This window comes from Rhinolophus sinicus, chromosome 15 (genome assembly GCF_057876585.1).
Source record: "Rhinolophus sinicus isolate RSI-liver-muscle chromosome 15, RSI-T2T, whole genome shotgun sequence".
Taxonomy (NCBI): domain Eukaryota; kingdom Metazoa; phylum Chordata; class Mammalia; order Chiroptera; family Rhinolophidae; genus Rhinolophus; species Rhinolophus sinicus.
This window is the reverse complement of record NC_142515.1, coordinates 24,637,318-24,664,615: the sequence shown is the minus strand read 5'-3', so window position 1 is coordinate 24,664,615 and position 27,298 is coordinate 24,637,318. Positions and strand designations below refer to the sequence as shown.

Sequence of the window (27,298 nt, the reverse complement as noted above, 5' to 3'; positions counted from 1 at the left end):
TGACAAGATTCTTCCCAAGAGCCTCCACAGACGATCTTAACTTCCTAAGAGTAATAAGAAATGATAGTAACAACTATTTTGTCGAGGGCTCTATGTGCTAAGTATACAATCACTTATTTCTTCCTCAAAACCACCCAGTGAAGGTTTTACAGTCTGTCCGTTTTACTGTCACGAGATGGGCTCTGAGCAGTTAGGTGACCTGCTCACAAGGTCACACAGCCTGGAAGTGGCAGCACCCAGAAATGGGAGCAGACATTTATGAAACCATCCTACCTGTGAAAGTCAGAGAGCACACCTGCGCGTGAGAGGCCCTGAGAAGTCCTGCAGCAAAGAGACCAACCTAACTCATTAAGCCCAGCTTTTCCCAACTTTCCCAGAGCCCGTTTTTCATGGGAACATACTGGGGGCAAACACTGACCAACATGTATATAAGACTAGAATGAAGAAGGCTAACTTCCATTGAGATTGGGGCTTTTTTTAAATGCTAAAAACATTTTAGCACTTTGGTAGGGGCACTTTGATTTAAAGTGTTTTTGACCAGTTTTTCATTTGCCCCACCCCTGCCCGCCACGCAGAGAAAAATTAAATTTAAATTCTCCTAACAAGAGAAACTAAATACCAAGAAATCAGATTTTGTCGGGTAGAACTGTGCTTTGGAGGGCCACAAACCGTTTTAATATCTTAGACTTTTTTGCCCCCAAGCACTAATTTTTGCCCCCTTGTAGGTACTGTCACCTAGTTGAGAGTTCATGGTTTAAAGCCATGCTTGGAGAGAATGAGAAACGATGGACAGAAGGCAGAATCCTTTGACTCCTATTCTGCCTGTCTTCCCTCACTAATGACAAGCATCTTTAAGTAGGAAGGAGAACAAATACTGCTAGAAAGGAAATGGAGTGGAAGGTAATGAAGAGGTGAGTGTGAGTTCATGTCATCATTTTAGAATCGTTTGCACGGCCAGGCCCAATTGCACACGTATACAGGGTTCTCTGAAGGATGCTGGAGATCCAGCCAGATGATTAGGGGACCTGGAATCCATACCCCGTGTGGAAACACAGAAGAATGGGGGTGGGGGGACGAGTCTCCCATGGAAAAGCAAGGCGAGTAACAACAACTGCTACTTTCAAATCTTTGATAGATCATCACTTAAGACGTGCCAGTGGGTTTAGTGGTTGTAGTTTAAAGGGAGGGAGGAGGGGACCAGGGGAGTAGGACAGATGGAGAGCAAATTCTGGACCAAAGGAAAAGATCTTTTTAGTTAAGGGGCTCTATCAATAGAATAGCATGCTTCACCAAGTACTGAAAGAATCCACTCTCCCCTCCCCAAGTTGAAAATGACAAGTCAGGGACAATATGGGGGAAACCATTGCATTACGGAGACAGGCTAGAGTTAATGACTTCTAAAACCCCAATCATCCCTCAAGATTGTAGAATTTTATAACTCAAAGACATCCTTGAAAGGGGCAGATCCTGTTAAAATAACATTTCAATATTTTAAAACTCCAAATAGTAGCCCTCTTGTTGTATCAGATTCTACAAAACCGTCATGGAAAGAGTCCCTTGGACTTGGACTCTCTGGAAAATATGACCTATGTTCAAGCGGCTCTAATTGTTTCAAAGAGGAGGAGGAGGAGGCACTCGACTGCAGTGGCAGGGGCTGTGTTCCAGAACCACCCTGCGTGATGTCAACCCTTCCATGAATCCATGAAGTCCAGGGTCTTAATGCTATAAGAAGACAGCTGGCCTCTGAAGGACAAGCCCAGGCAACTGACAAGGAGCTGTGGAGCGGCCCGCTCACTAGAGGGAGGCATGCTGCAAGAACATGCTAGTTTTCTCTTTAGCAACTAGTAAGTCCTGCTACAGCATTCGTTTTAAACCATGGGTTCCAACCCATTAGTGGATCACAAAGTCAATTCCATAGGACTCAAGCAGCACTTTTATTTCTTTAGTGAAATAGCACACAGTAGAATAGAGTCGACTAGAAAATATCAGAAAGCACTACATATAGCAAGGGTAAATACTGTCCTGTGAAACTTCTGTTTCAGAGAGAGAGAGAGAGAGAGAGAGAGAGAGAGAGAGAGAGAGTGTGTGTGTGTGTGTGTGATGTAAATATATTTATTTTCTTGGTCACCCTAAAGAACGAAAGCTTAGGGCTAGGGACACAACCATGCAGAAGAGCAGGGAGACAGGACACTGGATGGAGACACAGCCAAAACCCACAATCACACGTGACTCTTCAGACAACCTGATCTTTGGGACTAGACTTTGTACAAAGTCAAGGAACACAAGAATCACACAAGCGACACAGGCAACACTCCTGCTTCTAACGAGGGGCCAAGATATCTACGGCTTATGATCAAAGTACCTTTTTATTCTTCTTAAATAGAAACCGTAATTTGCTCTGGCCTCCAAAAGGGCTCTCATCCCAGGCCCACATTTCTTCTCAGGGGATATTCTTTCACGTGGGGCCAGTTGGAACAGCAGCCACGCCTCCTCACCAGAGCAGCCTTTTTCAGTCCTTCAATAGTCTCTAACCGGTGACATGTACACGTAGGTTTGTGCAGGCAGAGGACACACACGACAGGGCCGCTTTGGTGGTGCTGTTGGGGTGGTGCTTCTTCACTGGATTTTGGTGACTGCTTCATGGATGGAAGTGGCCACATAATCTAGATTTTTGGTGGTTAAGCCACACATGTTGATCCGACCACTTGGCAGCAGATAGATGTGCTTTTCATTGATCAGATATTCAACCTGCTTGGCTGTTAAACACCGAAAGAGATACGATCAGTAGCAGAAACCCTTTAAGCCATGGAGGTTTGGCAATTCTGTGACAATTCCATTTTTCCCTCTTTTCCCGTAACACAGAGAAACAAAAGGAGTTATTTTGTCCAGTTGGCACACAGGGAAACACGCTCAGTAGACTCTGGGAACTAGTCTTACTAGCCAATTTTCTAATCCTCAGAAAGTTGAATATCACTCCTCCCATGGGGATTTTCGTCTGGGACTAGCTCCCAGCTAAACCCTGCATGTGACAGTCCTCAGGACACCCTGTCAACTGAAACAACCCTCAGACTTAAGAACATTCCACTCACATGAAACACTGGTTGAGGTGCTTCCTTTATCTCTTTCTTAACCTGGTGCTTATCCCTGAGCACCTACCAGCAGCTTCCCTCTGACATTTCACCTCCACAGGACACTGTACAAGGGCCTAAGCATGAGACGTGCTGGGTAAATGCTGTGTGTATGAACCAATGGGCAGAAAAACTGCAGGCATCTCTCTGACTTGGCACTTCTCAGCTCTCCTTCAAACACGTGCAGGAGGGCTTCCCCACGTCTGCAGAAATGCTCGTGGGTGAAACAGGAAGGAACTGCCTGGACTTCCTCTATGCCACAATCTCTAGAGCTTTTTCACTTTGCTGAAAAGTCACAAGAACATTTTAGCTGATTTTTTTGCCTAACTAATTTGTACCCTTAAGACAGCACCAGTTTGAGGGAATGGGATAATAATAATTGTTATGGACTGAATGTTCGTGTCCCTCCCAAGTTCTCATGTTGAAACCCTAACTCCCAATAGATGGGATTGGGCGATGGGGCCCTTTGGCAGGTCATTAGGCTTAGATGAGGTCCTGAGGGTGGGGCCTCCACGATGGGAGTGGTGCCCTTGTAAGAGGAGACCAGAGAGCTAGCTCGTGGGCTGGCATGTTCTCTCTTTCTCTCCCCCTTCCCCTCCACAATGTGAGAGTGCAACAAGAAGACAGCCACCTTCAAGCTGGAAAGATGGGCCCCATGAGCACCTGACCAGCTGGCATCCTGACTTCTTTCCAAGCTATAAATCCTGTTACTTCCCAGCTGGCTCTGAGCTACTTTCCAGCCCACAAAAATGGTGGGAGTCACTTACGGTTCAACCCAGTGAAGCTGAACATTCCAATTTGCTCAGTGATGTGGTTCCAGGTTCCAGGGGTCTTGAGGGCTTCCAGTCGTGCCCTGAGTTGAGCTCTCATGGTCAGAATCCGGTCGGCCATCGTCTTCACGTTACCTGTCCTGAGTGGACAGCAAATATAAATACCAGTCCAGACAGGAGAGATGGTACATGGAAACATGGAGGTTTAAAAACCCTAATTTAATCTATAAGCTGAAAATGGGATCCCGACCTGCCTAGGATACGTGTGTGGATGCCTGCATGGGTGGCTAAGCAGACCAGAGTTAGCGGGCAGGAGAGGATTGTATCTACTGACAGAGCTCAGTGCTAGTCTTGGCTGTACTGGCTGTAACACCACTTCTATTTTAACTCAGACTTCACCTAAGTACTGATCTAGACAGAATACTCTATCTTATCATGCCTAATTAAGCAGAGGTTGCAGACTGAACTACTATGTAAAAGTTACTCTGTTTCAAAATAAGATAAAATATATGTAAAGTAGTTAAGAATGAAGGGCCCCCAAAATGTCACACTGACTTGAAGTTGGATATTCCGTTCTATCAGGAATTCCTTCCTGTTTCCCAACGTTAAGGGGAAGAAGCCTCAGTGCTGGGAAAGTGGGGGAAATTCCCACTTGTCGAGTGCCTCTTCCTAAATTCCATGTGTGGTGTTATGCACACGGAAGAAGTAGGTGGCAGCCCAATTTTACAGAAGTATCTGAGACTCAGAGAGGTGAAAGGAATTTTGTCCTGCCTCAGCCAAAATAAGAGGAAGAGGCAGTGCAGTGAAATGGCACAGTTACCATTCTGCGTTCCCACCCCTCGCCTCAGGCTGTGAGCCCCTTACCATTCCTTAAAGAGCTCAGGGTTAGAGAGCGTAGTGGCCACGATTCGTGCTCCCTGAGCAGGGGGATTGGACCAAGTGATTCGCACAATCTTCTCCATCTGGGAAAGGACCCGCAGGATGCTATCCGGTTCTCTTGCAACCACGGTCAGGTTCCCCACTCGCTCATCTAGAGAAAGGTTCGAGAATCAGCCCTGGAGGACCTTAAGAGGGTCAGGGGGTGCGGTGGGTGGGGCTGTAACTCAGGAGAGCACTCACTGTAGAGCCCGAAGTTCTTGGAGAAGGACTGAGCACAGAAGAGCTCGAATCCTTCAGACACAAAATAACGAACGGCCCAGGCGTCTTTCTCTAGGTCTCCAGAGGCGAAGCCCTGATAGGCTGAGTCAAAGAAGGGGAACAGAAACCGGCGCTGCGAGGAAGGAAAGCGAGTCAGGGCAGGAAATCCTTCTAGAACCAACCTCCGAAAGCGGCTTTCCTTCCCCAACCGGGGCCTGGAAGGAACTTCTAACACTGTCCATTTCACCTATTATATCTCCCTTCTTTCTCCGTCCAGCCACTACTTTACATCTGTTTCTCTATTCAGCTAAATACCAACCAACAAATCTAACAATTTCAGTAAACCTCACCTTTTTAAGTATATTGTCCTAGAGTGTCATGATGCTGCTTTGCTAGCAAGGCTTATTGGGGGCACGGAAGTAGTTTCTGTCCTATGTTGGTGGATTCTTCCCTATGAATTCCTGGTGTGACAAGCTTAGTCAAGTGTCAGCTTGGTATCCCCAGGGCCTCCTCACAACCACAGGGCTAGTCTACTGGGTACTCAAGACATGGTCTCTATTCTTATCACTACGGTCTCCTCAAAGAGCTCCCCACACTGAACTGGCTCTTCTTACTGGGCTCACTTTCTATGTGGATTCCGCTTCTCTGCCCCCAGCTGTCCAGGCCAGGGGCCTGGGTGCATCCTCCACCCCTACCTCTGCAGCTCCCCTCACATCCAATCACACTCCAAGTCCTAACTCCTGCAAGCTCTGGAATCCTTTCACGTCTGCCACTGCCACCTACCTCATTCAGGTCCCCATCAACTCCTACCTGGATACAGCAATAGCACCTAACTGCCCTCCGAGCCTGTCTGATCGCTTCCCTGCTACGCAGCCAGGGTGGCTTGAAGACAGTGTACATTCAATCATGTCACATGACATCATTGATTTCCAGGGGCTACTGGCTGCCCTTGGAATGAAGGCAGTGCCTCAGCACAGGATGTGGCCCCCATGTACCTCTCTCGCCTCATCACTCACACTCCTCCAATTCCCTTGGAATCCAGGCCATCCCAAGAACTACTTTCACTTCCTCAAATGGGCCGTGACCTCTGCCTTGGGCTTCTGGACATGGTCTTCCCCCTGCAGGGAACATTCCTTCCCCACCAGCCCCCACCTGTCCTCATCCATCAAGTCACAACCTGAAAACCACTTCTTCCAGGAAAGCTGCTTCTGCCACTACCACTCCTCTCGACACATACACACTCCCCAGAGTCTCCCTATAACCCCCCACACACAGCTGTGTCACAGGACTTGGCTGTGTCCCCAGACAGTCTGCATGCTCTTTGAGGGCAGGCCCCATCTCCACTTTGCTCACTAGCGCATTCCCACGTGGCCTGGCACATAACAGTTTCTCAGTAAGTACTCTTTACACACGGTAATAAAGAATAGATATACACTTGAAGCTGGAAATTCCAATCTAGAAAGTTATTCCCCAAAAAATAATTAAAAAGTTTTATTAAAAAATTATTCATATGAGCAAGAAACCTGAGATCTTAATGGCCGCCAACTGATTTAGTCAATCCCTAACGTGACATATCCACATGTGGGAAACAACTCTGCAAAACATTTAATGACATGGAAAGGAGCTCAAATGAAAAGACAAAGTATGTTATAAAACAGTATAGCCAAAAAATAAAAATAAATAAATAAATAAATAAATAAATAAAATAGTACAGACAAATGATCCTATCTTTATAAAATAGATTTATTTATATGTATAACTACACTAAGAAAAAAAAACTACACCTGACATTCTGTACAAAATATTAACAGTGGCTTTCTTTGGGTAACAGGATTTATAGTTAATATTTATTTTCTTCTTCAGGTTTTTCTCCATTTTCCAAATTCTTCGGTAAACAAGTATTGCTTTTGAATTCACTAAATGTTAATACTCGCTATCTTTTAAGAGGTGCTCTGACAAGGCACTTACCTTCATGACAGATGCGATCTGCTTCCACTGCTCCTGAGTTGGGTCGGTCCCAGTTGGGTTGTGTGCACAGGCATGGAGGACAAAGATGGAAAACTCTGGAGCACTCTAAGGAGAAGGAAGCTATGTCAGCTTTGACACCAACAGGAATACGGGGGGACAGAGTGGAGGCACACGGGTCTAGGGGCAGTGTGTTACCTCCTTAAGTGCCATTTCACAAACCACCATCTGGCTTGTGTAGAATCGCTCAGACTCTCTCACTTATCACCTGATGCAAAGACTTTTCCCTGATCCTCCTGATACCAGAGGGTTCTGTTTACTTTTTCATCTCATCACCTACCTCCAGATCGTTCAGGAAACCCTGGAGATCAAGTCCTCTCTTCGCTGCATCCCAATAGTGATAGGACCGAATGTCTTTAAATCCAGCGGCAGAAAATACACCATTATGATTCTCTGCAAGCAAAGGGGTAAAACATTAAACGCTTTTACAAACACAAAGAGGCATAATTGGAAAGGATACAAGTCAGCTCCCAGGACCCTGGAATGTCCACTGGGCGGCATCTAGTTGAGGGGTTAAGATTTAGAAGAATCAGTGCAACCAAGAACAAGTTCAACCAGTCTCAGCAGGCTAAACACCTCCTATTACCGACTGCCCGCATCTACGTTTTAAGCTCTTCTGGGAAGTTGCCACGTACATGAAAATACAAGTCTACCAAGAGTCCTGGGAAAAAGTCTCCCTACTGTGAATCTGAGCATTGGGTTACTCACGCCCTGCCATAAGCCCATGCTCAAGCCATTCCCAAATGTCAGCTGATCCAAGGCTGGGTTACAGTTTCTGTAAAAGCAGTGAGAGTCACAATTGCCCCCTGGCTGTTTCTCCTCCCTACACAGCTAAAGGACTCACCCCAGGTTGGTGAGGATACGTAGACAGGTGTGTCCTTATTGTTTGTCCCGTTGTACCATCGCGCCAAGAACTCAGCTCCGATCCGAAGTGCACCTGTTCCCCCCAAAGCCTGCACACCTCCTACCTGAAAGAGAAGCAGTGTCACTGGTTGATAATGGTGAGGTCAGATAATACCAGGAAAAATACAGTAATAATGAGCACTTACTTTGCGCCTGCTCTGTGCTAAGCCCTATAACTGTACTATTGTATGAAACCTCACAACTGCATGAAGAAGACACTGGTATTTGCCCATGTTTACAAATGAGGAAACTGAGGCTGAGACATGAACTACCTTGCTGAGAGTTACCAGCTACAAGCAGTAGTGCCTGGTCTTTACCCCAGGACGTGTGACTCTTAGAGGAGCATCCCTTCTGATACAGAGGCAGAGGACCTAGACCACCTCACTGTGTGGCCTGGAAGGCACACCCTTCCCTTGGCACCCATCCCAAGATCAAAACTGCCCTCCTGCAGGAGCCTGGAAAATAATGTTTCCAGCTTGCCATCAACATCAATTTGTCATACTCCTTTCCCCTTCTATAATACAGGCGTACTAATCCTTAGAAATATGTCCTAACAAAACAAAGGTGACCTGCAAATACTACTTCCCTCTCCTTGAGCTTCCTCTCATCTCAAAATGACCTCACATGGACAATAATAAAAATCCTGTGTTTCACCTTTTTCAAAATACCTTCACCCACATTTTTATGTGATCCTCACACAACCCTGTAAAGTAAGTTCTAGATCCCCAATTTACACGAGGAAATTGATTCAGAGAAGTGGTTTGCCAAGGCATACAGAGCGGGTAAGTGGCAGGCCGGATGTCATTCTGGGTCTTGTCACTTAGACCTGGTCACTGTGCCCGCTCATGCTGTTTGCCTACATAGCTTTGATTTTGCCCTTTCACAGTTCTAACAAGATTTCAGCATAACTCCTTCAGTAGCAAAATGTCATAAATTACATGTTGCTTAGTGTGTCTATAGGACTAAGGAGAAGAAAGGAAAAGATCACATGAGAAAGCCTATCTAAATAAAAGGAATCCAGTTATAGTGGCAACCTCTGGACAGGGGCCTAAGATGTGGGAATAGTGGCCAAAGGGACTTTGGCCTAACCTGGAAACTGTCTTTTAAAAATAAAGAGAATGTATTCATGTATTATTTGTAAAATTTTTAGATAATTTTAAAAATATATTGAGATGTCTGGGATTTGCTGTAAAACAATATGACTTTGGCGGGGGGTAAGGGGTATACAAGATTGACCACATACATGTCATTGTTGAAGCTGGATGATAAGACTGTTCGTTACAGTTTATCTGCTGTTGTGTATATTTGAAATTTTCTACAATAAAAACATAAAAAAAAAAATCTTCCTGGATAAAGAAAAGCTTTCAAAATCTTTTTTTAAAAAACTAACTTAACACTGGTGCTAAAAGATGACAAAGGGAAAAAAAAAAAAAAAAACAGGAAAAAGCTCTTTCATTAATATTAATACTAACCTTCTCAAATAAACATTAATGAACAGTCTGAATCCAACATTGCATTTAAAAATACCTCCTTGATCAAGTGTGAGTCATTCCATGAATGCATGATTATTAAGAAATATATTATAAAATTTGTCACGCTGCCAGATGGAGAATATCCAAATGAGCATCATAACATAAGAAAAGCAGTATAGCCATTTCTGATATAAATGCTCAGTAAGACAGCAAACAATGGATACATCCTGAAAATAACTGAAAGACAAATTCATTCAGCCATGATGAATAAGTCAGCCTCATGATGAACAATGAATCGTTAGCAGAAATTCCCTCTAACCCAGGAACAAGGCAATGATACCAATTACAACCATTATCATTCCCCACTGTTCTATTTGTATCCAGAGATCTGAGCATCTGTGAAAAAATACCATCTGAAACATGAAACAGAAACGAAGTTGACATTCAAGGGAATGAGGAAGCGAGCGTGGCTGTCCATTGTAGAGAGAAGCACAAGCAGTGGACTGGGGGGAAAACGGCTGGTGCACGTCTGATTGGCACAATGAATTCCCTGCTCCTCAGTGATCCCCACTGAGCACCAGTCTCTGCCCATTACTTTAAAGGTTTTACCTTCACACTGTGATCTACCTGGATTCTTTAATGCAAATCTCTATCAAGGTAATGTAACCCAAATGTGCATTTATTTTTCATGCATTTGTCACCAGCTAAGTTGAATGTCGACTTTACTATTTCACATTTCAAACACCTAAGCAATTCTGGAATGTTGATACTTCCTATACAAATTAAATTAGCAAGGTTTCCCTTAAACAAGGTTTTAAGTTATCATGGATATGGGACAGGGGCATGTGGAGATCAGAGAAAACATTCCCAGGAATGATTTTTTATTTTCAGTGCTCAACTTTTAATGCCATCGTTTCTCTCCCACTCCAGAAAGCAGAGCCATTAATTCAAAGAAGTCAAAAAAAATCAATAGATGAGACTGAAAATGTGTTTGGAAGAGAAAAATCCACTTCACTAACATTAACTGATCCTTGAGAGTCATGATGTGTATGACACTTGACACATCAAACTCTCAAGAAACTAGCACGCCCTAAAAATACATTCAACACTGGATGGCTTCAGTGAAACACAAATTGTGAAACACAAATTGCTTTAAACTCTATCAGCAATTAACAGAAACAAATTTTTGGTGAATTTGGTCATTCTGTGAACTGACCTTTGGCAAATTGCTGTAGAGCCCAATAAAATCCTATATTTGGGAAGAAGGAAAATCATAATATCAAAGGATCAAAATCATAATATCAAAGTACAGACTTCTCAAGGAGCCAAGCAACTGGATGTGGGTGTCTAAACAGGGATACCCAGCACGAGGGAAATCCAGTAAGACTTGGTATGAAGTGTGTCAGTAGATCACCTGTACACCCGACTGAGCCATGCTCCCTGAAGAAACCCCTGCTACGCTCTACAATGTTTGTCTGGGTCACAGTTTACTGATGTGATGACTTCACTGTGAGGAGCTGCTTGTAGGCGAGGCCATGTTACACTGACCTGGGCGCCCACAGCCATGCACACAGTATCTGGCACCTGGTGCTAGGTAAACGTGGGCTCAACGAGCTAGAGAAAAAGGCAGTGATGAAAAGAGGAGAGCCACAGCCAAAGCCCCAAGAGGCAATGGTCAAAGCGAGAAACTGGGACGTCATCACATGGCACACAAGCCCTCCTCCTACCAAGAGGGGCTCAGTAACTTCAGAAGCTGAAACAGTCCCACGCAGGAGATATTTGGTCTGGATCCTAAGGTCTAGAGACAGAAAAGCAGTAAGAGGCAGTGAAGAGTCTAGAAAATGGGTCTCCACCAAATGGTTGAAGGACCTGGAAATGTTAAATGCTGCGAAGAAAAACCTAAGGGAAAACATGATTACTGTTTGTTCTCAGGTTCATTCCCTCTTCCTTTCATGCTTCATCTCCTTCACGTTTTGGCCCAAATGTCATTTCCATCCTACCATGACCACCCTCGTTAAAACTGTATCCAGCCTCACTCTCATCCTCAGGGCTCCTACTATGCCTTCCCTGCTCTATTTTTATAGCATGTATCACCTTTTAATATGCTGTATCGTGGTTTACTTATTCTGTTTATAGTTTTCTCTCCACAAAACTGTAAGCCAGGGCAGAGGAAATGTGGGTGTTTTGGTCACCTCTGTGTGCAACATGAGGAACAGCGCCCACCCCTAGTGGTGAGCACTCATCTACTGACTGGATGCATGTATGAATTCAAACATCTGACAATCTCTGGGGTGCCAGGCTAGGAGCTAAACACGGAACATTTGCAAGATAAGTAAGTAAGCGATTATCCCTGCCATGGGGGTAAGTTACGGTCTTGTGGGAGAGACAGGTTTATAAAGTATACAATTATACAATTTAATTATACAATGAATTACACTTATCAAGTTGGTAAGCACAGTAAGCACTGTTATTCCCAAGCTGTGAGCAAAGTCCTGCGTAACTGACAGGACCCCAACGAGTGCTGCCTGCGACCGCCGAGGATTCAGCACGGAGGTGACCCTTGATGGGACCTTGAAGGACATACAGGTGGCAACTGGGGAGTTAGAGCAGTGAGGGGGGGCACTCCCAGCAGAGGAACAGTTGAGGCAAATGCTCTGTCTAATTCACGACAGCGCCTGCCGGGTCTAATAAACAACAGGGTCTCAGAACGGCAGGACTTCAGCAGGGAAGCGGGGAGGGTTTAAGTAACTGCAAGACTAGGAGGAGGCCAGCTTCAAATATGCCGCCCGTCCAGTTCAAAGTCTAGCTTTTACCCTGTAGAGATAATGGAGGAGCTGTTGTGTGTGTGAAGAGAGGAGCAGGTGACATGATGAGCTTTTTTTGCTCAAGAAGATCATTCTAACTGCACTGTGCAGAAGGTACTGGAATGGGCAAGAGACTAAGGCAAGAGGCTGTCACAAGAATCCAAATGAGACAATGGTGAGCTGAACTGAGACAGGAGCCTGGGGATGGTGCAGACATTCAGAGAGAGAGGAGAGGTCCAGCGCTCAGTATCCACCAGTATCTGTGGTGGTGTAAATGCCACGAGAGACTCCTAAACCATTCAGAAAAAACGTCTTCAAACATTTACAGACCGCCATGAAGACCGCCTTTAAATGTGTTCTATGATCAAAACACAACACGGGATGAACTGGATTACAAGGAAGGGCTACGATGCACAAGCAACAGCCCCAAGTCTTCCAGTAGTAAGTGACCCAGACTGGGAGCGCTGGGCCGAGGAACAAGCGCCTGCGCACTGGTTAATAAGCCTGTAAGGATGCACAGCCTTAGAAGAGAAGCTCCCAGACACAGAGTGTGTTCTTATTTGTCAACAACAGAATGTCAACTAACTTATCAACAGCATCTCAGAGGATAACCGCCAGTTGCCAAAGTTCCCCACTTTCAAACTTCATCAAGACTCTCCTCTCCCTCTGTGGGAACATGATTTTCAGAGCAACTTCCCAATGTTGCCCATAATCTCTACACTCTACCTTTTCTACCTGTGTTCCTTTGGTTCCTTCAGGCAAGTAAGTCACAGTCTCTCCAGACAAAAGCTAATTACTTAACCTAAGCACTGACCTGAGTTCCAAGACCTTCATGGGAGCGTCCCTGCCTCCTAATATATGTAAGCATGAGCCCGTGTGCAACCTTCATTGTACCCTGCCGTTCTGTTTACCAGGGCATCTGGGTAACAGCGTGGAGGACTAAATCAGATGACTCCAAGATGTGGTCGCTTTCACGCAGGAAGCCTGCACTACAACACTAGCCCAGGGGAACAATAAGGGCCGCTGGTTTAAGTTGCACAATACCTGGCTGGACTATTGCAAAAAGTTGAGCTCTTCCCCCTCTTACCATCCAGCCAGGTTTATCAACTTCCAACACTTTCATTGGGCAACTCCTCTGCCCAAACCAGCAGGTGGCCCCCGCCCCGCCCTGGGCTGCCCAAACCAGCCGCCGGATCTACCCACCGTGTTCCAGCTCTAATCAGGGAGGTCTCTTTTACAAACTTGACCTGCTCACCTTACTTCTGGCCTTGGACTCCTACTACTCCAGACAAATCCCCCTCCTTTCTCTTTCCTGTGTACTTCATGGTTCCCAATCCTGGCTGTACTTTTGAATCACCTGGGGGGCTATTAAAAATATGCCTGTGGGAGGCAAGGAATTAGGGGGGAAAGGTAGCACAAGGGTGTAGGGTGGTACCCTCCAAGATCCTGATTTAACTGGTCTGGTAGAGTCCAACCACCAGTATGTTTTTAAAAACTGCCCAGGTGATACCAACGTACAGCCAGCATTGAGAACCAGTGTCCTGGCCTCATTCCCCAAGGTTCAGCTGAAGTCTCATCTCAGGCCCTTCCAGCTGCCCTCTTCTCTGAATCCCAACAACACTGAGAATCCCCACCACACCACTTCCTGCCACATAGGGTCGCCCTCACGGTGTCTGCTTCCAAACGTGTTCCACTTCCACGAGTCTCTGGTTTCGTGCATAGACGACATTGTACCAGGAAGCACTTAAATGAGAGGCTGAGATGAGGGCTAGCAGAATGAAAGGATATGAGAAGCGGCAGGAACTTCAGAACTAGAGAGCATCTAGCCAGGTGACTCTCGAACTTTGGGGGGCCCCAGCCTCCTTTAGAAAATCTAATAAAAGCAATGAACCTCCTCCCCAAAAATACACATATACATAGAATTTTGCATAAAATTTCAGGGGGTTCAGAGGCCCCTTAAAGTATCCGCTATACAAATGCTCCTCATGGGAACGTGAATCAAAAACTAGTCTTTTTCTAACATGTAGATGAGACAGAGGGGCTAGAGGGGTACATGACTTACCTAATGGTCAAAGGCAGTGGCAGGGCTGGGTCCAGACCCTGGTCTCTGGACCATTCCATTAAATTCCCTTGGCTTTGTATTTCCTGACTGCTTCAAACCCAGCACCTGAAATCTGATTATCTACTGGGCAAACATGAACATCAAAGACTCTGTGCTTTATACAAAAGCACATTATTTGCACTGTCAGGTTCCTGAGGTTACGCTACTTAAACCCTTATTCATACCCTTATTCACTGACAGTTCAAAACACCTAACACCTAACACTTGAACACAACTTGAATTTTCCATCTCTTTTACCTTCAGTTTCTAAGAAGATCCATCCTCACCCAAAACTCACCCGCTTCTCCCGGAGAGCTGGGCTGTCATCCCCCAGGGCAACGCGGGACGCATGGGTCCGGAACTCCGCTAGGCCCAGGATTGGCAGGTACTCGTGGTTAAGGCTGTTGTCGTTAGCGAGCTTCTGCTCCACCTTCTTCACTACAGGCAAAACCCAGGGCTGGCAGTCATCCGTGCGATACGCTGGAATGTGGGAAAGAGTTGTGTAAGGGAAATGTCTAAGGCTTCGTCCAAGGAAGACTTTAGAACTGAACAGTCCCATCAAACCAGAGCTGCAAGGGAAACTAAAATTAAGTTCCGTCCCTTACTGACTGCCTGCTTTAGGCCAGGCAGTGGGCTAGGAGCTGGGCAAGCAGGACAGACATGGTTCCTATCCTTAGAGTTCTTAAATATATGACTGCCAGACAGTAGAATGTGAAAATAAAGCCAGGACATCACAGAGCCGGATCGAGTGTGTGCATGGGAAAGCACTGCCCGAACTAAAACGTGTAGCTCACAAACACTACGTCTGTACTACTAGTGCACTCAGGTCTCTGCAGCCATTGGCCCAGTCGTCTTCTTCCTTCTGCATCTCCCTGAGATTTCCAGAAAAGGGCTAGCTAGCTGCTACTTCAGACGAACACTGTCGCTTTAAACATAAACATGGAAGGAATGGGGGTGAGAGAACTACCTCCTCCTCTTGTCCTATAAGAACAGAAATAAGGTAAGCAAACGCCATGGGGCTGGTGATTCCGACAACTGGTTTCGCAATCACCCAACCCATTGAAACATATCTGTGTCCTCTCTGTGTTCTGACATCATTCAGTGTTTACCATTTTAACGGTTCCTCCCACTTCATCGGCGTCACACTTTTGTTGATTTAAATTTATCTATTTCGTAACATTTAATCCTGCTTACAGCAAATTTCTAGGAACTGCTTGAACTACACAAAAAGTATTTTTAAGCCACTTTGAGTGACCCTGTCACTGATTTTTCCCCCTATATGCCCTCTGATTATTTGGGGACTCGAGCTTTTGGGCAGCTGGTCTGCTCATCCAAGCCAATGATCTGAGTAGGATTCCTGACGGGTCATTTGCCTCTCTGCTTGAACGTTTAGGTCTCCAACAATCCTATACCTTTGCAAGTGATTTTCACACTGAATATTTTAGAGTAATTCTGATTAGGTTTTAGCTTGTTGATTTCTGCCCAACTTTTCTGCCCTTTTTTTTTGAAATCACTTTTTAGGGTGGTTGACATTGTTTATTGAACAACACATGTCCATTGTAGAAAATTTAGAAAAGCCCAGAAGTAAATAATAAACATTACGATTAACATGTAATCTCAGCACTTAGAGATAAGGAGTACGAAGATTTTGGTGTACAACCTTCTAAGCTTTATTTTACGAGTATGTTCTTTTATAAAATATGCGTCAGACTGTATATAGAATTTTCAACATGCTTTTTTCTACTTTTTAAATATATGAGTATCTTTCATCACCATTAACTCTTCTTCTGAAAGGTGATATATTCGCATGTCCCCATCCCATCCTTATTTTCCATCTTCCTAGTTCCAAATCCTCTTCCTCCATAGATATCAACTGTTCTTAATTTGTGTAGCCTTCCAGAATTTCCCTATGCATACACAAGCAAACACAGCTTCTTATGCCCCTCTATTTACATAAAAGATAACATATAGCACACTAGATACTGTTTTGTTCCTTGCTTTTTCCACTTGAAGATCTGTTGATATCTGTGCATACAGTGTCTTTGTTCTGTTTTTATACCTGCAAAACTGATGAATGTAGCATAATTTGTTTTGCCAGTCTCTTGTTGATGGACATCTGAGTTGTTTCCAACCTTTGGCTATTACAAAACTTCAGTGAACACCGTGTACAGACATCATCTTACATGTGTGCAAATATATCTGTAAGATGCAGGGTTGACAATGAAAGAGTGGGCTGAGAAGTATGTGTATTTGTAGTTTTTGACAGATATATGCAAATTGGCCTCCATCAGGATTTTATTAGTTTAACATTCCTACCATCAAAGTATGAGTGTCTACTTCTCTAGTCTCACCCACTGAGTGATTTTTTTGCCAATACGAAAATACAAATTTGCATTTCTCTTATGATGAATGCAATTGGAGATTTTTCATATATATAAGCCATTTACAATATGGTTTTAGTGGCTACACAATATTCCTTTCTATGCATAATGTATCAGATATTTGTGTTGCGTTTGATTATTTGCTATTATAAACACTGTGATGAATGTTCTTATATCTTTACACATATTCTTGAGTGTTTCCTTTGGAAAAAAATTGAGTATTAGGTTAAAAGTTAAACAGCAAATGAGACTTTGTAAGATTATCTTGATTTTGCATCTGTCTCCTATTAATTCATTCTACCCTCCAGGAATGTGTCATCTGCAAATCTGTTAAGTATATTAGTAATAAAAATGTAGATCAGGGGTGTCCAAACTTTTTTCAATGGTTTTCACCAAGAGCCACATGCGGTAAAATACACAAACAGCCGGGCCACTCACTCGAGGTGAAGTACGTATTGCCTCACCTGGTTTATTTAAGTAAACTAAATGTATTTTTGGAATTTGCTGCGGATCAATTAACAATGGATCGCGGGCCGCAGTTTGGATACCCCTGATGTAGACAGAGCTCCAGCCTGACACAGCCACTAAACAACCACCAGTCTCTGGGTAGATAGATCTAACTCACAATACTACCCCCCAAGTCACTTTATACCGCCTGGCCCACCAAACTAATTCCCTGTCGACAAGTTCAAAAAGCCTACTTCATTAGGGAGGATTTTGTCTGTTTTTTTAAGGAGATATAAAAATAATTACTTCCAAGTAACAGTTGTCCCTTTTGGAATTATTTTTAGAGGCGACATCTCATTATTTTGAATATCCTCGATGGTGCCAAATCTTCGTTTCTTTGGAAGTTTTCAGAAATGATACTTGTAGCACATCCAGCAAGAGAGGTGGGTGAATAAACTGGATAATATTAATGGAGCAATTATAAAGAGGTAGTCTCTTGTGTGAGTCTAAGTAGGCATTTCAAAAGAGGGTTTCTAGAAATCTTTAAGCAGCAGCAGTATATATGTACTAAACTACACAGACAGGCTACTATTTAGATATACAAGAGTTTGGGTATTCATAGAAAAACCAGTTGTAGTATTCCTTACATCTGTGTTTGGGGGTTATATATCTAATTATGTTATCTATATTATATTTATGATAACGTTATTTGTAAATCATGTATTCTAAATAAATATAAAAAGACAAAGAAAAGCCAAAGCACTGCTGCTCTTACCAATACTGTATACTCTACGCATCTCTAAGAAATACTGTAATACAACGGGTGACAGAGAGGCATGCGTCTATATTGTGACAAAAGAGAAATTGGCCAATTATACTTCCCCTTCCTTCTTCACTGCCCAGTTTCACCAGGTTCAGTTTCAGAGGTCTTCCAAATGCCTCGCCTACCTGCCCTAACGAAGCAGAACTAAGTGATTGGAGCAACAAGGCCAAGCGTTAACAACCACCACTGTGCCTGCTCTCCCAGGGGATTTCATTCCCATCTGCTGATCCCATGCGTTTCTCATACAGTCTTTCATTTGCTCATTCATTTAACAAGGACTTGCTGACTCGACCATGAATGAGGCACTAGCTAGAAGTAGGTACACAGGGATGGGAAAGATAAAATAAGAAACTGTCTACCCTCCAGGAAACAGAGAATACAACCCTCATTTCTTCTGTGAAGGATCAGAGGAGGTTTTACAGAGAATGAAGTGCGGAAAATTTTTAAGATAAACAAGAAAAAAATGACATTCCAGACAGAGGGAACACCTGTGCAAGGTCCTGGAGGCTTGGAGAGATGAGGCTGGGATGTAGGCTCCATGGAGGAATAGCCAGGAGTAGCTCAAAGAGTCTTGGAGTCTCTTCTAGAAGGAACTTCATTTCACTGGGGAAACCACTGAAAGTATTTCAGCAAGAGAGTGACAGGGACAGCTGTACATTTTAATAGGATCATTTGATTGACACGATAGAAAATAAACTGGAGAGGAGGAAAGAGGCAGATAGTTAAGAGGTTGCTGCAATAATCCCAAGGGAACATAATGAGGTCTTGAATGAGGGCCATGGCAACAGGGATAAAGAAAAGGGGAGATATTCAAAACAGATTTATGAGGTAGAAAAGACAGAAGCTGGTGACCAAATAAATAGATGTGGGATCCAAGGGGTCACTGATGACTCCAAGGTCTCTTTTTAGTCCGGATGAATAGTGACTGGTGGTAGGGTTCTGACCAAGACATAGAACGTAAGGGGAAGGAAGAAAGTAAAGATTGAGGGGAAGGTGGAGACGACGAGTTGTGTTTCAGACACGCTGAATTTGAGGCGGTTACAGGATGTGTCCAGCAAACTGTAGTAAGTATTGGTCTGGCATTCAGGGAAGAAATACAGGATGGAAAGAAAGACTTCCTAACTATAGACATCGACAGTAGCTGAAGCCACCATAATGCTAAGGGCTTACTGAATACTTTGTGTACTTTGTACTTCACTTATTGAATGTACTGTTCTTTACTATTTCATTAGGTCAAGTTTACTAATCATAGAGGTTGATCTTTGTATATCCTTGCTAAATTTTATAGTACATACAAGGCACTGTGCTCAACGCTTTACATTTATTTTACTCTCAATTCTCATAACAAACTCACAAAACAGATATTGTGATTCCTACTCTAGGGATCTGGAAACTGAGGCCAGTCAAATTAAATAGTTTGCCCAAGATCACAAGGATTGTAAGAGCTAGGCTGTCTTACTGTTAAGTTCATGGATCAATGCGCTTATTTATAAGAGCAAGAGATGTCTAGGGAAAGCCGCAGCTAGCAGGCCCCAGAGGACTGTGCGAGCAGCCTTTTTATCAGCCTGCTCCAGGCTCCATGCACCAATGCCCTTCTCCCCAGGTACAAGCTCTTGAAGAGGAGTCATGCAGGTTTCAGGTGAGTTCAGCAGTCTTGCTTTCCAGAAGAAAAGGAAAAACAAAGAGAATTAAAAGATGAAACCATCACCTTCCTCCTCCTCCTCCTCCTCCTGAGATTTCCATTCCCCTCACCCATCCCCACTCAAGAGCCCATGCAGGTATACCTCAAAGGCCCTTCTCCAACTAGGGTCCTGGGGAGAGGGCCAGAGGGGGACTCAGAAACACCTGACACAACACACCTCTCCAACAATTTTATTTGAAGATGTCAGAACCCACCTTAAAAACAACAACAAATATTAAAGTAAGCGCAGTTTGTCTGGAACAAAAGGACGCAAAGTCTACGTGATAAACGGACTGAATGAAGTCTATGAAGAAATGTCTTGCTTAGGGCTGCATCAAGCTGGACTCATGTCTCCCTTGCCCTTAAAGCCATTTGTCTGAAACTTTGAGAAGCACTGAAATAAGTCAACTCAGAGTGTGTCATACTTAACAGTGGAAAATGTGATACTCTCCTCTAACTACAAGGAAATTATGGACATAGTCACAGCAAGAAGAATCTCTCGGGAAACGATCTGCAAGCAGCAACTAACTAATGAGATTATGGTTGCAGTTTATTCTAATTATGTCCAACATCAGTAGAACTTGAGCTGGATAGCCACATGGGGCTTTATCTTACCACAGAGAAACAAAGAGCATCTTTCCCAAAGTCAGTGATTAATTACATTTCCTTCACAAAGAATGTATTTGGGATGTGTATAAAGCTAGGACATACAAAAGCTGGAATGAAACCTCTTATTCTTCTGTACTTTAATTAGACCTTTATCCAAGCACCTGCCATCCACAGAAAAAGATTGGTCACAGGTATCATCAAAAATAACATTTATATAACACTTTTCACTTACATATCATATTTCACATATAATTTAATCCTCAGTCAACTGATAAGGCCAGTAACATTATTATCCTACACTATACTCGTGTAATGTGCTAAATGAATCTTAGAATTTTAGAGAGAGGACATGCTGTTTAGCTAGTTGAGTCTGGTAGATAACCTTCTCAAGGTCACATCACTGGACCTGTACCCAGGTCTCCTGGTTCTTCCTACTACAGTGCACTGGCTGCCTCTGAAGCACGTAAAGGTACCCAAAAGAGAGGAAGGGGCAGAGACCCAGGTGTGAGAAACCTGGCCTGGAACCCTAGTTCCACTATGGATGGCCATATGACCTGGGGCCAACTATTTCATTAATCTGGGCTTCAGCTTCCTTACCTTTAAAGCAGTAATGGTAATATACAACCCTCCAGAATCGTTGTGAGCATTAAATGAGATTAAAAGCACAAATCATTTGCTCACAGTAAGGAGTTGGAGTTCCTGGGTTTCTGGAAAACATGACAAAGACACTGTCACAGTTGAGGTGACCATCTGAGATGCAGAATACGTGTCTGGGCTAATCATTTCTGGCCTGAGCTAGCAGGGCGCTTTTACTCTGCATGAACAGTTTATTTCTGAACCAACGCCGGAAATTATTTCATTTTGCTCTTCTTGAGCCAACCATTTTTATTCAACAACTTTTATATGCCCCACCCAAAGAAATGCCAAAACAACAATAATAGTAATAGCTAACACTTACATAACTCCTAGTTAAGTGCCAGAAACTGTTCTGAGCACTTTAAATGTATTTAATCCTCACAAAAGCCCTGTAAGACAATTCAAAGGTAACTAATCCAATGAAATCTGAAGTTTTAAAAAGCTATATTTTAGATCAATATCAGTATTAGTTCTTCACTATATACCTGGCCCTAAAGAAATATTTGGAGGTTCTGGATTGGATTTAAATAAAAGCTGGAATGGTAACCACTGAAATTCAATTCAAGGCAGTCTTTCCATTTTTCTCCCATTCTGATGCCTGCTAAAAACATCACTTTCCCTCCACGGGTGAAACTATGTAGTACCGACTTTTTTAAAAAAAATGTTTTATTACGGAAAATTTCAAATATATACAAAAGTTGCAAGAATAATATAATGGATGTCCATGTACTCAATTCCCAGCTTCAACAAATTACCAGCTTCAACAAACCATCATTTTTTTAATGGCTTTTTTCTCACCCCTCCCCCATTTTCCTTGGTGAAGACTTGTTTGTAACAGGTCCTATGTACAGACACAGTCACTGTGGAAAGTCTGAATCTCCTTCTCCACACCCTCTGCTCCAAAACAGTTCGACTTTCTCTTTGCAAAATTTTTAGTCCTTTACTCTAAGTCTGTTCCCTAGCATAGAATATCATCCTGCTCATTTTCTTCTCCCTGGCTGGTCTTTGTATGTGATCGATGAAGTGTCTGTGGAATTTCAAACATCCAAATGAGAGTGACAGAAACAACAAATTCACCAGAGAAGATGAGAGTTAAAGGAATTTCAGAGGAACGTCAATCCAAATCTTTTCCTTGGCAGAAGGGGAAACTGAGGCTCGTGCTCTGAGCTGTCCCAGGTCCACGAAGTACAAGCAAGACATGAAGACAAGAGTGTGCAGAAAGTGAGTTTCTAATTTCCACACTCTTTCAGCTCCTTTCCACCATCTCTACCATTCCTACCACATCTGGGAGGGCCAGAACATTCTTCCCAGGTCCCCCGCTCCCCCACCCAGGAAGCATTAACCTGTCGCAGAAGCATTTTCAACCTTTATTATCTCACTTAACACCTGTTGATTTTAAACCTCTTGAAGCCAAAACCACGCCTCGGTCTTGCCCCAGAAGGCCTGGCAAACTACCTGGTTTATATCTGGTAGTCTCTCAAATTTTTACCCACTGAGATCAGAGCTCCCTAGGGTTGAGTTCTCCTTTACCCATTTCGCATCAACCGGGACTCCAAGTCTATCCTATCTCCCTCGCATTCCTTACAATCCCTAGCTGCCCCATTTCTTACGAAGCAAAAGGATGTAGTATGAAGAACACAGAATAGGGAACTGAAAAACTTGAGCTTGTGTCCTGGCTGCTATACCTGTTCAGTGTGACCTTGGACACACCTCCATTGTCCAGGGGCTCAATATACCCATCTGTAAAATGGGCAGGGTGAACTAAGTAAGCCTCGTAGATCTTGCCTCCTCTCCGGGGCCCCACTATCCCGCCAGCGTCAAGGTGGGCCTCGGCCTCTCCCACAGTCCCCACCGCACAGGTTAGGTCGGCTCGGCTCCCCAGGCTGCTTACACTCCTGGGCACAGCATCTTTACCTCCCACTCCCAGGTTGACCTTGCGGGGGTCCGGATCCTCGCGGAAGTCAGCAGTGAGTTTAAAGACGAGGACCGGCTGGGCCTGCGGAACCTCGGCAAAGATTGACGGAGGCGCCATAGCGAGAGAGCTCGAGTCGACGAAGAACTTCCACCGTGGGCCTTGAGCCGCTGGGTTCCGTCTAGTCGCGCGGGCTGGAGGAGACTCTCACCTTCACCTAGCCGGCGGGGGACGGGCCGGCGGTCTCCAATGGTCGAGCCGCGTCCGGAGCTTGGCAACGAGGCTAACCAATCGCGAGCTTCTGACGCACAAGCTACACTAGGGAGGAGATGCTATTAGCCAATCCAAAAAGAGAATCTTATCGGAGGCCGGTAATAATACAACCAATGCAATGTACGCCGGCTGAGATGGAGGCCGGGGCTAGGGTTGATTGGCAGAGCATGCTCCTATCGCTGAGGCCACTGTTCCTGGGGTGTACCGGGGCTGACGGGAGGAGCCGAGCGGCCAGTGTTTCCTGGAGGTTGCCTCCTCGACCTTCAAGGGCCAAGAAACGAAAGAGGGGTGGCCGGCGGGAATTTCGGGGGACTGGTTTCCGGTAGCAGCGGAACAGGTGTTGCTGCCAGACCCGGCAGCGCGCACGTTCCTGACCCGGCCTGGCCCGGCCTGGCAGGCAAGTCCCCGGCGTCTGCGTTTGGGGCGCCAGTCCTCGGCCAGGACGTGCAGCTTCGGAACCCGCGCTGACGACCTTGACCATCTCGGCCGGCTGTGTCCCCCGAGGGAAATATGGGTGGGCCGCCCGCCTGGCTGTCAGACGGGACAATCTACCAAAAATGAGGGAGAAATCAGGAGTTCCTTTCTGCCGCTCTTACAGTTTGAGATTGTTGCTCCCCTTTCCTCGCAGAGAGGGCCTGGTTCACCAGGACCTTCAAGATCTGGGCGCCGTCTCCCTCCCACACAAGTACTCAACCTGATCTTGCTGTGCGCAGCTGGCTGATACCCAGACTGCCTCTTCTTTGGTCAGGCTGTTCCTTCCCGCTGAGTATTCCTTCCTCCTCAGCCCCACCTGCTTCAAGACCCAAAGGAAGATGCCTCCTCCATTAAGTCTAACCTTAACCCTCACTCTGGTCAAAATCCGTCTCTCTTTCCTTTGCTTCTGTACCTTGTTAGTAATGTTATCATTTTAGGAAACCCACTAGTTGGGAATCTTGGCCCTAATTTAGATTCTGGCCCTGCCCCTTACTAACTAGGGCAGGTTTAGGCAAGTTACTTAACCTTTCTGTTCCTGCTTTGTAAGGTGGAGATAATATATTTTCCTCAGGGTTGTTGTGGGGATTATGTGAGTTAATACATAGAAAGTGTTTTGTTGCATATAGTAAGCACTCTGTAAATGTTAGCTTTTGTGATCATTACACATCTGCCACACCCCTTGTAGATGGTAAGCTTCTTTTGGCTGGAGATCTTACCCTCTGTAAGTCTCCCTGGGTTTCTTGCACTTATTAGTAAGTATTCAATAAATGGTGGAAGGAGGAGTCAATTCTCTTGGTGTTCCAGAAGAACACAATACCTCAGCCTCTATTCGTTGAATAATAAAACAAATCTCCAAATGAATTTTCCATTCAAGGTAATAAACACAAGCCAAAAGAACTTTGTGCAACACCTGCCAACCTTTGATCGCCTGCTTTTTTTTTCTTAGAAACGTTGCCTCTGGTTTAAAAGGTAATTGCCCACAGTGTTACATGAACAACATTTTCCTCTAAGATTGCAAGTTCAACACTGAAGGTGAAATAACAATGAACTTTCAGTGCTTCCAAAAGCACTGGCAGAGGGCAACTGCTGAGAGGGGTGTTCTATAGCCCAGCCTTCCCAGAGTTTGATTTAAAAGTATCATCTTAACAGCATTGGCCAACAATGTCATGGTCACACTTTACGTCATTCCCTGGGGAACAACAACCCTAGGTTAGCTAAACACTATCAACTTAGCTAAATCTAGATAAATATTTATTGACAACCTCAGCAGCTCCACAACCAAATCAATGCTGACAGGCAAAAAGTGCCATTTGCATACAGTTTTCCTTCATGTCTCCGTGATATCCGTTCTGAATTTTAGAAAGGCAGTTTCTGGGGAGTGGGGGGAATACATATTATGTGGGATCCAAGTCTCAACCTTTTTTTCCTTGGGAATACGAGGTTCTTGGAGGTTAAGTTCAGTGCCCTTCTGTCTTCAGCCTTGCAGGCTGCCCCTCTTAAGCAAAATGCCAATCTTAAAATAAACAAAATGCTTTCCAGGCCATGGCTAATTTTAACACTTTGACTTAAAATTGATTCAACACTGCCTCCCTGCTGGATGAGTAAGTCAAGCAAAAGACTCTTGAGAGGCGAACATTGCCCAGACAAGTATGCAGCCAGGTAAAGTGAGTGCCCGGGGGAAGGGCAATAAGGGTCAAAAGAAAGATGGGCTGGTCTTCTCCCTGCCTCCTGACTTTGCTACATCTATCTATTCAAGCGTCCTCCCTACCGTTGCCCTTCTGCCTTTTTTTTCCCCCCTCTTCTCAAAAGAATTGGAAGGGAGGAACTGGGAATCCACACAGCACCAGCTTCATCTGGAATAAATCCCTTTGGAATCTACTCTCTTGGAAATCTGAAGCTTTCAGGGCTGCGCAGCACTGCCCCATAGCAGAAGAGGGAAGCCAGGTCCTCAGCAGTGGGCACTGCATGGACCTCTAAGCACACCTACACCAGCTGATAGTACTCAATCTTGCCCCTGACACCCAGAAAGTCTATAAACTTAGGAACAAGTCAGGGGAAGGAGGCGTTTTTCACACTGTGTTCAAGTGCAAAGTGTTTTGCAATGGTTATATTTGGGTGTGTGCTTCACTAAGGGTCAGCTATTGTTTAGCAGCTGAGTTGTGTGCCAAACAAATGTGACTTTAAAAACCAAAGCTGTGAGAGGAGATCTGTTGCAGATCACCATGTGGCCAAACGGTGAGTGATCAGATAAGCAGAGAGCCCCTAAGGTGGTGCTGTTGCCTCACTGCATTGAGCTGACTCTTGCTGAGGAAAGAGATCACTTATCAACCCTGCCCCTCCAATTAACTGGCTTGTTTCCCGGTTGTGTTTTGGTGCAACCATCTCCCGCTGCCTCTTTTCCCCCCAACCCTCCTCCTCTCTTCCCTCAAGTATGACTCCTTGCCCCACCCACACACATGGATTGGATCAAGTGAGGCTCTCTGCTTCCTGTCTCAGAAGGGCATGTCCAATGAGACCCTGAGAGGACGAGGTCTAACGTTGGTTCCTGAACCAGGTACCCACATGGGCAGAACTTTTTTTAAGTGGCTAAGACCTTTGTATAACAGAGATATCAACAGGAAAACAACTATTGAAGGTTTTACCTACTTGTTGAATATAATTAAATTCCAGAGTACTATTTCAAAATTGTTTTGCTATATAGTCTTTGTACTTAAGAAGCAGTATGTGTAATGGTTTAAAGCACGGCCTCTGGAACTGGATTTCCTCTGTATGCCTCAGTTTCCTCATCTATAACATAGGGATAATAATAGTTCTACCTCGTGGGGTTGCCGTGAGGATTACATGAGTTAATGTAATTAAATAACAATGTAAAATACTTTTAATTTTACCACTTAGTAAGTACTTAGTATGTTAGCTGTCACCACTGCTACCACGACCACCACCACCACCACCATCATCATCATCACAGATGTTGTTTACAAGCACTTGCCTTTGAGATTTATTTACTTTGTTCATTCAATGATGAGCTGCATAGCAGAACAATGCATAGGCTTTGCATATTCTAGTTTTGCCTATTACTATTTGAAACTTTGAGTAAATGTGTCTGAGTTTTAGTATTCTTATTGTAAATTGGGACAAAATGATTTTTCCTTAATATTGATATACACGCGGTTTTAACACAGTTGTAGAAATTATTATTATTGTCATAGACATTAAACTTGAATCCCTGAGTAGCTGTAGGGTAATGGTTAGGCTAACTCTCTTTGAAGTCTTTCTGCCCTGGTCTCTTGCAGGTATATACTCTCAAATTTTTTAAAAATGGAAAAGAAAGCTGAGAACATAATTGTTTTAATACTTAGAGTTTTTTGAGAAGTCTTCATAGTGATCTGTAAAATCTCAAGGCAATTTAAAGGTAACAAGACAACATATTTAATAATTAAAATGAAGCTATGTTAATAATAGCCTTTTGTATTTCTATATTATCTTTCTTGAAGAGTAGAAAGTGTTTTAGAACGACTATTTCACTACTTTCTCAACTCCCCAAATCACTGTCATCATCTCCAGGTGAAGAAACACAAAGGAACTGCATTGACTTAACAAAAAGCAAATGAAGGCACTTGAATGACAGAAGAATGGCAAGGCTACAGACCTTAATTAAGTCATAAGAAAATTTTCTCTCCTTACTCTTTCTCCCTAAACGCATCACAAATACAGCTTCCTAC

General features: G+C 44.2%; 1 protein-coding gene and 1 long non-coding RNA gene across 3 annotated transcripts; both read right to left on the bottom strand.

Annotated features, from left to right (window-relative positions):
* Positions 1–1,915: 1,915 nt before the first annotated feature.
* On the bottom strand, positions 1,916–24,604 carry GOT1 (glutamic-oxaloacetic transaminase 1). The gene is made up of 10 exons (XM_074339231.2): positions 24,293–24,604; positions 22,832–23,130; positions 14,639–14,820; positions 7,905–8,028; positions 7,341–7,453; positions 7,004–7,108; positions 5,018–5,168; positions 4,763–4,928; positions 3,896–4,038; positions 1,916–2,756 (listed from the first exon to the last, which is right to left on the bottom strand). The coding sequence occupies exons 2-10, from the start codon at positions 22,947–22,949 to the stop codon at positions 2,617–2,619; spliced, it is 1,242 nt and encodes a 413-aa protein (XP_074195332.1). The 5' UTR covers positions 22,950–23,130; positions 24,293–24,604; the 3' UTR covers positions 1,916–2,616.
* On the bottom strand, positions 19,294–22,825 carry LOC141572915 (uncharacterized). 2 transcript variants are annotated; one of them, XR_012498471.2, is made up of 2 exons: positions 19,776–22,825; positions 19,294–19,648 (listed from the first exon to the last, which is right to left on the bottom strand). It is a non-coding gene; the product is annotated as an uncharacterized LOC141572915 (long non-coding RNA). The 2 variants fall into 2 exon arrangements; XR_012498472.2 differs by having other exon boundaries at positions 19,294–19,644.
* Positions 24,605–27,298: the final 2,694 nt, after the last annotated feature.